A 12191-nucleotide genomic window follows, 5' to 3' on the forward strand; every position below is an offset into this window, starting at 1 on the left:
ACCTTCTTCTTCCTGGTGCATGTAAGTGCATTGTCCGTGTATAATGCGCTGTGCAGGGAGTCACTAAGATCCTGCACCCGATATCCTGCATGTGTCACTTCCCCGCTCAGGTCCCCGGAGTTCACCTTCTTCTTCCTGGTGCATGTAAGTGCATTGTCCGTGTATAATGCGCTGTGCGGGGAGTCACTAAGATCCTGCACCCGATATCCTGCATGTGTCACTTCCCCGCTCAGGTCCCCGGAGTTCCCCTTCTTCTTCCTGGTGCATGTAAGTGCATTGTCCGTGTATAATGCGCTGTGCGGGGAGTCACTAAGATCCTGCACCCGATATCCTGCATGTGTCACTTCCCCGCTCAGGTCCCCGGAGTTCACCTTCTTCTTCCTGGTGCATGTAAGTGCATTGTCCGTGTATAATGCGCTGTGCGGGGAGTCACTAAGATCCTGCACCCGATATCCTGCATGTGTCACTTCCCCGCTCAGGTCCCCGGAGTTCCCCTTCTTCTTCCTGGTGCATGTAAGTGCATTGTCCGTGTATAATGCGCTGTGCGGGGAGTCACTAAGATCCTGCACCCGATATCCTGCATGTATCACTTCCCCGCTCAGGTCCCAGGAGATCACCTTCTTCTTCCTGGTGCATGTAAGTGCATTGTCCGTGTATAATGCGCTGTGCAGGGAGTCACTAAGATCATGCGCCCGATATCCTGCATGTGTCACTTCCCCGCTCAGGTCCCAGGAGTTCACCTTCTTCTTCCTGGTGCATGTAAGTGCATTGTCCGTGTATAATGCGCTGTGCGGGGAGTCACTAAGATCCTGCGCCCGATATCCAAGCAGTGAGATTACTTCAGGTAGAGGGAGGGGAAACAGTGTAACAGCCTTTTGAACTTACTTCCGGATTTAGGGGCTCTGGTAACACCCCCAGGAGCACTTTTGGCTCATTAATAATTATAAAAGAAAAAGAAGGAGGCCATGGATAACAGATATAAGACGATCCCACAGTCCTGGTGCTCGGATCTATGAGTAGTGTCCCGGGTTTCTCAGGATGGATTCTGATGGTCTATCCCAGTGATGGAGAACCTTTTAGAGACCAAGTGCCCAAACCTCAACCCAAACCCACTTATTTATTACATTATGCGCCAATTTAGTCACTGACTTGATGCTCCCTGCCCTGCATCTGAGTGTCCTGAGGACCCCAATACTGGATATAGGAGGGAGACGAAGGTCCGCTGTGCCTGTAGAAGGAGCTACAAGGATCTGTCCACACCTTCCTGAGTCCTGGGCTGGGGGTGCAGGTACTTTCCATGTCTCTCTGGTCTGGAGATTATTGTAGCGTTGTGTCTCTGTATTATTACGGCACATGTGATGTTTTCCTCCCTCCTGCGGCAGCTGGATCTACCTGGCGGCGCCTTGTACTGTACGGATCAGATAGATTACCGTGCACTGCAGCCAATGTTTGGTGCCAGGTGAAGATGTAAACAGTCCTATAACGCGTGGACGATTGCCAAACCTAGCGATGTATAAGGAAGAGGAAGAGGCGGCGAGTCATTCCTACCTGACTATCAGGATGAAGCAGCTTCTGGTCCTGTGCGCCGGACTCCTCAGCCTCATCCACTTCTCCGGGGCTGATGCCGTTTGCCGTAAGCGAGACCCAGTAGTGATCCTGGTGGACAGTGGACCTTCCCACCACTGGACCTTCTGACATCTTCTGCTCTTTCACAGATGTGTCTGATACACAGAAGTCCCATGTGGTCAGCTTGGCTATCAACATGGCCAGAAGTGTGGGGCCATGTGTGACCCCGGACCCCAATGTCCTTCTGGCGCTGAACCTGGGGCAGATCAAAGACGTCTCCACGGAAGACTTACTGGTCAAACAGCTACAAGAAGACGCTGCTGCAAAGATCAGTAACAGTGAGTCCATTTCTACTGGATCTAATGCAACTGGACCCTCACATACATGCACTGGACCCTCACATACATGCACTGGACCCTCACGTACATGCACTGGACCCTCACATACATGCACTGGACCTGCACATACATGCACCGGACCCTCACATACATGCACTGGACCCTCACCTACATGCACTGGACCTGCACATACATGCACCGGACCCTCACATACATGCACTGGACCCTCACATACATGCACTGGACCCTCACATACATGCACCGGACCCTCACATACATGCACTGGACCCACACATATATGCACTGGACCCACACATACATGCACCGGACCCTCACATACATGCACTGCACCCTCACATACATGCACTGGACCCTCACATACATGCACCGGACCCTCACATACATGCACTGCACCCTCACATACATGCACTGGACCCTCACATACATGCACCGGACCCTCACGTACATGCACTGGACCCACACATATATGCACTGGACCCACACATACATGCACCGGACCCTCACATACATGCACCGGGCCCTCACATACATGCACCGGACCCTCACATACATGCACCGGACCCTCACATACATGCACTGGACCCCCACATACATGCACTGGACCCCCACATACATGCACTGGACCCTCACATACATGCATTGGACCCTCACATACATGCACTGGACCCTCACATACATGCACCGGACCCTCACCTACATGCACTGGACCCACACATATATGCACTGGACCCTCACATACATGCACCGGACCCTCACATACATGCAGTGGACCCACACATATATGCACTGGACCCTCACATACATGCACTGGACCCTCACATACATGCACTGGACCCTCACATACATGCACCGGACCCTCACCTACGTGCACTGGACCCACACATATATGCACTGGACCCTCACATACATGCACCGGACCCTCACATACATGCACCGGACCCTCACATACATGCACTGGACCCTCACGTACATGCACCGGACCCTCACCTACGTGCACTGGACCCTCACATATATGCACTGGACCCACACATACATGCACCGGACCCTCACATACATGCACCGGGCCCTCACATACATGCACCGGACCCTCACATACATGCACCGGACCCTCACATACATGCACTGGACCCCCACATACATGCACTGGACCCCCACATACATGCACTGGACCCCCACATACATGCACTGGACCCTCACATACATGCACTGGACCCTCACATACATGCACCGGACCCTCACCTACATGCACTGGACCCACACATATATGCACTGGACCCTCACATACATGCACCGGACCCTCACATACATGCACTGGACCCACACATATATGCACTGGACCCTCACATACATGCACTGGACCCTCACATACATGCACTGGACCCTCACATACATGCACCGGACCCTCACCTACGTGCACTGGACCCACACATATATGCACTGGACCCTCACATACATGCACCGGACCCTCACATACATGCACTGGACCCACACATACATGCACTGGACCCTCACATACATGCACCGGACCCTCACATACATGCACTGGACCCTCACATACATGCACCGGACCCTCACATACATGCACCGGACCCTCACATACATGCACCGGACCCTCACATACATGCACCGGACCCTCACATACATGCACTGGACCCACACATATATGCACTGGACCCTCACATACATGCACCGGACCCTCACATACATGCACCGGACCCTCACATACATGCACTGGACCCACACATATATGCACTGGACCCTCACATGCATGCACCGGACCCTCACATACATGCACTGGACCCTCACATGCATGCACTGGACCCTCACATGCATGCACTGGACCCTCACATGCATGCACTGGACCCTCACATACATGCACCGGACCCTCACATACATGCACCGGACCCTCACATACATGCACCGGACCCTCACATACATGCACTGGACCCACACATATATGCACCGGACCCTCACATACATGCACCGGACCCTCACATACATGCACTGGACCCACACATATATGCACTGGACCCTCACATGCATGCACCGGACCCTCACATACATGCACCGGGCCCTCACATACATGCACCGGACCCTCACATACATGCACCGGACCCTCACATACATGCACCGGACCCCCACATACATGCACTGGACCCCCACATACATGCACTGGACCCTCACATACATGCACTGGACCCTCACATGCATGCACTGGACCCTCACATGCATGCACTGGACCCTCACATACATGCACTGGACCCTCACATACATGCACTGGACCCTCACATACATGCACCGGACCCTCACATACATGCACCGGACCCTCACATACATGCACCGGACCCTCACATACATGCACCGGACCCTCACATGCATGCACCGGACCCTCACATACATGCACCGGACCCTCACATACATGCACTGGACCCACACATATATGCACTGCAATTCATTTTTTGTTTTCCAAGTAAATATTTATTTGTCTTGATATATATATATATATATGTGTATACAGGTTGTTCCCCGGGCTACAACATAGGGTCTGTAGGTTTGTTCTTAAGTTGAATTTGTATGTAAGTTGTAACTGTATATTTTAGTATTGTAGATCCAGACAAAAAAATTTTGCGCCAGTGACAATCGTAGTTTAAAAATCTTATGCTGTAATGGGACCAAATATTATCCATAAAGCTTCATTACAGACTCCTTACAGCTGATCAGTGCAGCCTGGGACTATAGTAACATCCAGAGAGGTCACCAGAGGTCACAGGGGGCAGAGGGGTCCGTCTGTAACTAGGGGGCGTCTGTAAGTCGGGTGACCTTAAGTAGGGGGCCCCCTGTATCTGTTATTATAGATGCATTGTGCATTGGGGAACGTCTGTAACTAGGGGCCGTCTGTAAGTCGGGTGTCCTTAAGTAGAGGACCAGCTGTATATTTTAATCTTTAACAAATGTCGGGTTAGTTATTTACAACTCTGCATAATTATAATAGAAAGAAATGATACTTTGTATAAGGATCTACCACAAGACACGGTTATGATGTGTGATATTATATCCAGGGTTAATTATACATCTCACTGCAAAAAATGAAAAAATGCAACTTTCATGTAACTTGTGTCTAAACTATGTTAAAATATTGAATTATTTTTTATGAGGGTTAGATTGTTTTAAACAATTTTTGGGGAATGTTTTTTCTTAAATTGAGATTAATGTATAAAGTGGTGACATTAAGAGACGCAGCTGCAGAACTCGAAAATGATATCCAGCAAATCCAATACCAAATATTACAAAAATAATATGTAAGGAAATATATTTCTCCAAACACTTTATACGTTTGTCCTTTATCTTTTATATATATATGTATACGTGTATATTTTATTCTCCTCTAGTAGCGCAGGATGCAGATTTTCCTTCTTGTTCCAATCGTCATTTCTCAGATAGTTTTTCGGTAGCGCTGAGCTCCGTGTATCACACGTATTATTCGTCAGTCTTGTGATGGGTGTGGACTGCGGTGACTCAGGGAACATTCACTTACTGTAAAGCTTTAGGAAGTATAAGAGGCTCCGGAATATTCCGCAATGTTGTACAATATGACGTGAGGCAATGCTATGTGGTGAGATTGCACAGGGACAGAGGATTGTCTTGAAATATATTTAACCCTTGATATTTTTTAGAAACATTTTAAGGTAGCGGTGACTGAGTCCTGACCCGTGTAGTAATAAAGTGTATTTATACCATGAGAAATGTCCCGGATGAGCACGGGTTTGGCTTCTGACTGTCCTCCTTAAAGATGACCTGAACCACCTCACTGATATGGGGGGGGGGGGGGGATATAATATCTCCGCAACCGGGGGGGGGGGAACATTCAAACTGCCCCTGAATCTTTGTAGCAGCCCCTACAGTACGGTAAGTTCTTCTCCACATGTGGGAAAGGTCCTCTGTGACTTCTAACCAGGCTCCAATCATCTCTGGGGTCCGACAGAGGTATCCGGACCTGTTCTCATAACCTATGGGGGTCTCATCACTGAGTTACTTTGCTTGGTGGGAAAACCCCTTTAAAAAAACACATTTAGAATGAAGTATTTACTTGACTGATCCCTGGTTCCTGGTCTCCTTCCATCTCTGTGTCCACAGACTGTGACATTGTGGCTACAGGAGTGCTCACCGCTACAACTAGTGATTCAAGCTTTTTACTTTAAAAGGAGTTGCCCAATTTTGGACATGTCCCTGCATGTATACACTCAGCGGCCACTTTATTAGGTCCACCATGCTAGTAACGGGTTGGACCCCCTTTTGCCTTCAGAACTGCCTCAATTCTTCGTGGCATAGATACAACAAGGTGCTGGAAGCTCCTCAGAGATTTTGCTCCATAGTGACATGATGGCATCACACAGTTGCCGCAGATTTGTCGGCTGCACATCCATGATGCGAATCTCCCGTTCCACCACATCCCAAAGATGCTCTATTGCAGTGGTGGCGAACCTATGGCACGGGTGCCAGAGGTGGCACTCAGAGCCCTTTCTGTGGGCACCCAGGCCTTCACCCCAGCACAGAATTTGCTAGATGTGACTCAAGGCTTCCTCCTGCGGTCCAAGACAACCATAGACAAGCCATGCTCAACGCTATTTTAAAGCAACACCTCCTTGGCTGTCAGGACTACACGAGAAGGTGTGGACAGAGATGGATTATCCCTGGAGCTCCTGCTCTGGGTCCCCTGATTCTTCCTTTTCAGGGGACCCTGGAAGGAAGCAATAATCCAAATGTCTCCATCATCTTTCTATTGTATTGGTGTCCCCAGGACGCCATCACGATTGATACAGCTGGGATCAATAGGTTACTGCATAAATTGTCATGTTGGCACTTTGAGACATAAAAGTAGGTTTTGGTTGAAGATTGGGCACTCTGTCTCTCAAAGGTTCGCCATCACTGCTCTATTGGATTGAGATCTGGTGACTGTGGAGCCATTTGTGTCCAGTGACCTCATTGTCATGTTCAAGAAACCAGTCTGAGATGATTCCAGCTTTATGACATGGCGCATTATCCTGCTGAAAGTAGCCATCAGATGTTACAGGGTACATTGTGCTCATAAAGGGATGGACATGGTCAGCAACAACACCATGACACCACCACCACCAGCCTGAGCCGCTGATACAAGGCAGGATGGATCCATGACACCACCACCACCAGCCTGAGCCGCTGATACAAGGCAGGATGGATCCATGACACCACCACCACCAGCCTGACCCGCTGATACAAGGCAGGATGGATCCATGACACCAGCACCACCAGCCTGAGCCGCTGATACAAGGCAGGATGGATCCATGACACCAGCACCACCAGCCTGACCCGCTGATACAAGGCAGGATGGATCCATGACACCAGCAGCACCAGCCTGAGCCGCTGATACAAGGCAGGATGGATCCATGACACCAGCACCACCAGCCTGAGCCGCTGATACAAGGCAGGATGGATCCATGACACCAGCACCACCAGCCTGAGCCGCTGATACAAGGCAGGATGGATCCATGACACCACCACCACCAGCCTGAGCCGCTGATACAAGGCAGGATGGATCCATGACACCAGCACCACCAGCCTGAGCCGCTGATACAAGGCAGGATGGATCCATGACACCACCACCACCAGCCTGAGCCGCTGATACAAGGCAGGATGGATCCATGACCCCACCACCACCAGCCTGAGCCGCTGATACAAGGCAGGATGGATCCATGACACCACCACCACCAGTCTGACCCGCTGATACAAGGCAGGATGGATCCATAACACCACCACCACCAGCCTGAGCCGCTGATACAAGGCAGGATGGATCCATGACACCACCACCACCAGCCTGAGCCGCTGATACAAGGCAGGATGGATCCATGACACCACCACCACCAGCCTGAGCCGCTGATACAAGGCAGGATGGATCCATGACACCACCACCACCAGCCTGAGCCGCTGATACAAGGCAGGATGGATCCATGACACCACCACCACCAGCCTGAGCCGCTGATACAAGGCAGGATGGATCCATGACACCACCACCACCACCAGCCTGAGCCGCTGATACAAGGCAGGATGGATCCATGACACCACCACCACCAGCCTGAGCCGCTGATACAAGGCAGGATGGATCCATGACACCACCACCACCAGCCTGAGCCGCTGATACAAGGCAGGATGGATCCATGACACCAGCACCACCAGCCTGAGCCGCTGATACAAGGCTGGATGGATCCATGACACCAGCACCACCAGCCTGACCCGCTGATACAAGGCAGGATGGATCCATGACACCACCACAACCAGCCTGACCCGCTGATACAAGGCAGGATGGATCCATGACACCACCACCACCAGCCTGAGCCGCTGATACAAGGCAGGATGGATCCATGACACCAGCACCACCAGCCTGAGCCGCTGATACAAGGCAGGATGGATCCATGACACCACCACCACCAGCCTGAGCCGCTGATACAAGGCAGGATGGATCCATGACACCACCACCACCAGCCTGACCCGCTGATACAAGGCAGGATGGATCCATGACACCAGCACCACCAGCCTGAGCCGCTGATACAAGGCAGGATGGATCCATGACACCACCACCACCAGCCTGACCCGCTGATACAAGGCAGGATGGATCCATGACACCACCACCACCAGCCTGAGCCGCTGATACAAGGCAGGATGGATCCATGACACCAGCCTGAGCCGCTGATACAAGGCAGGATGGATCCATGACACCACCACCACCAGCCTGACCCGCTGATACAAGGCAGGATGGATCCATGACACCACCACCACCAACCTGAGCCGCTGATACAAGGCAGGATGGATCCATGACACCACCACCACCAGCCTGACCCGCTGATACAAGGCAGGATGGATCCATGACACCAGCACCACCAGCCTGAGCCGCTGATACAAGGCAGGATGGATCCATGACACCAGCACCACCAGCCTGAGCCGCTGATACAAGTCAGGATGGATCCATGACACCACCACCACCAGCCTGAGCCGCTGATACGAGGCAGGATGGATCCATGACACCACCAGCACCACCAGCCTGAGCCGCTGATACAAGGCAGGATGGATCCATGACACCACCACCAGCCTGACCCGCTGATACAAGGCAGGATGGATCCATGACACCAGCACCACCAGCCTGAGCCGCTGATACAAGGCAGGATGGATCCATGACACCACCACCACCAGCCTGAGCCGCTGATACAAGGCAGGATGGATCCATGACACCACCTCCACCAGCCTGAACCGCTGATACAAGGCAGGATGGATCCATGACACCACCACCACCAGCCTGACCCGCTGATACAAGGCAGGATGGATCCATGACACCACCACCACCAGCCTGAGCCGCTGATACAAGGCAGGATGGATCCATGACACCACCACCACCAGTCTGAGCCGCTGATACAAGGCAGGATGGATCCATGACACCACCACCACCAGCCTGAGCCGCTGATACAAGGCAGGATGGATCCATGACACCACCACCACCAGCCTGAGCCGCTGATACAAGGCAGGATGGATCCATGACACCACCACCACCAGTCTGAGCCGCTGATACAAGGCAGGATGGATCCATGACACCACCACCACCAGCCTGAGCCGCTGATACAAGGTAGGATGGATCCATGACACCAGCACCAGCCTGACCCGCTGATACAAGGCAGGATGGATCCATGACACCACCACCACCAGCCTGACCCGCTGATACAAGGCAGGATGGATCCATGACACCACCACCAGCCTGAGCCGCTGATACAAGGCAGGATGGATCCATGACACCACCACCACCAGCCTGAGCCGCTGATACAAGGCAGGATGGATCCATGACACCACCACCACCAGCCTGACCCGCTGATACAAGGCAGGATGGATCCATGACACCACCACCACCAGCCTGAGCCGCTGATACAAGGCAGGATGGATCCATGACACCACCACCACCAGCCTGACCCGGTGATACAAGGCAGGATGGATCCATGACACCAGCACCACCAGCCTGAGCCGCTGATACAAGGCAGGATGGATCCATGACACCAGCAGCACCAGCCTGAGCCACTGATACAAGGCAGGATGGATCCATGACACCACCACCACCAGCCTGAGCCGCTGATACAAGGCAGGATGGATCCATGACACCAGCACCACCAGCCTGACCCGATGATACAAGGCAGGATGGATCCATGACACCAGCAGCACCAGCCTGAGCCGCTGATACAAGGCAGGATGGATCCATGACACCACCACCACCAGCCTGAGCCGCTGATACAAGGCAGGATGGATCCATGACACCACCACCACCAGCCTGAGCCGCTGATACAAGGCAGGATGGATCCATGACACCACCACCACCAGCCTGACCCGCTGATACAAGGCAGGATGCATCCATGACACCAGCACCACCAGCCTGAGCTGCTGATACAAGGCAGGATGGATCCATGACACCAGCACCACCAGCCTGACCCGCTGATACAAGGCAGGATGGATCCATGACACCAGCACCACCAGCCTGAGCCGCTGATACAAGGCAGGATGGATCCATGACACCACCACCACCAGCCTGAGCCGCTGATACAAGGCAGGATGGATCCATGACACCACCACCACCAGCCTGAGCCGCTGATACAAGGCAGGATGGATCCATGACACCAGCACCACCAGCCTGAGCCGCTGATACAAGGCAGGATGGATCCGTGACACCACCACCACCAGCCTGAGCCGCTGATACAAGGCAGGATGGATCCATGACACCACCACCACCAGCCTGACCCGCTGATACAAGGCAGGATGGATCCATGACACCAGCACCACCAGCCTGAGCCGCTGATACAAGGCAGGATGGATCCATGACACCAGCACCACAGCCTGAGCCGCTGATACAAGGCAGGATGGATCCATGACACCACCACCACCAGCCTGACCCGCTGTTACAAGGCAGGATGGATCCATGACACCAGCACCACCAGCCTGAGCCGCTGATACAAGGCAGGATGGATCCATGACACCAGCACCACCAGCCTGAGCCGCTGATACAAGGCAGGATGGATCCATGACACCACCACCACCAGCCTGAGCCGCTGATACAAGGCAGGATGGATCCATGACACCACCACCACCAGCCTGAGCCGCTGATACAAGGCAGGATGGATCCATGACACCACCACCACCAGCCTGAGCCGCTGATACAAGGCAGGATGGATCCATGACACCAGCACCACCAGCCTGACCCGATGATACAAGGCAGGATGGATCCATGACCCCACCACCACCAGCCTGAGCCGCTGATACAAGGCAGGATGGATCCATGACACCACCACCACCAGCCTGAGCCGCTGATACAAGGCAGGATGGATCCATGACACCACCACCACCAGCCTGAGCCGCTGATACAAGGCAGGATGGATCCATGACACCACCACCACCAGCCTGACCCGCTGATACAAGGCAGGATGCATCCATGACACCAGCACCACCAGCCTGAGCTGCTGATACAAGGCAGGATGGATCCATGACACCAGCACCACCAGCCTGACCCGCTGATACAAGGCAGGATGGATCCATGACACCAGCACCACCAGCCTGACCCGCTGATACAAGGCAGGATGGATCCATGACACCAGCACCACCAGCCTGAGCCGCTGATACAAGGCAGGATGGATCCATGACACCACCACCACCAGCCTGAGCCGCTGATACAAGGCAGGATGGATCCATGACACCACCACCACCAGCCTGAGCCGCTGATACAAGGCAGGATGGATCCATGACACCACCACCACCAGCCTGAGCCGCTGATACAAGGCAGGATGGATCCATGACCCCACCACCACCAGCCTGAGCCGCTGATACAAGGCAGGATGGATCCATGACACCAGCACTACCAGCCTGAGCCGCTGATACAAGGCAGGATGGATCCGTGACACCACCACCACCAGCCTGAGCCGCTGATACAAGGCAGGATGGATCCATGACACCACCACCACCAGCCTGACCCGCTGATACAAGGCAGGATGCATCCATGACACCAGCACCACCAGCCTGAGCTGCTGATACAAGGCAGGATGGATCCATGACACCAGCACCACCAGCCTGACCCGCTGATACAAGGCAGGATGGATCCATGACACCAGCACCACCAGCCTGAGCCGCTGATACAAGGCAGGATGGATCCATGACACCACCACCACCAGCCTGAGCCGCTGATACAAGGCAGGATGGATCCATGACACCACC

General features: G+C 53.4%; 1 protein-coding gene across 1 annotated transcript in view; it reads left to right on the forward strand.

The window, feature by feature from the left end:
- The first annotated feature begins 1469 nt into the window (after positions 1 to 1469).
- Positions 1470 to 12191, forward strand: part of LOC140106313 (cobalamin binding intrinsic factor-like) — a 54946-nt gene continuing 44224 nt past the window's right edge. Inside the window, exons 1-2 of the mRNA XM_072130701.1 lie at positions 1470 to 1633; positions 1716 to 1904. Coding sequence (XP_071986802.1) covers positions 1510 to 1633; positions 1716 to 1904 — 313 coding nt within the window. The 5' untranslated portion in view covers positions 1470 to 1509. The remainder of the gene's footprint in view (positions 1634 to 1715; positions 1905 to 12191) is intronic.

The sequence above is a fragment of the Engystomops pustulosus genome, chromosome 11 (assembly GCF_040894005.1).
Source record: "Engystomops pustulosus chromosome 11, aEngPut4.maternal, whole genome shotgun sequence".
In the NCBI taxonomy this organism is placed as follows: domain Eukaryota; kingdom Metazoa; phylum Chordata; class Amphibia; order Anura; family Leptodactylidae; genus Engystomops; species Engystomops pustulosus.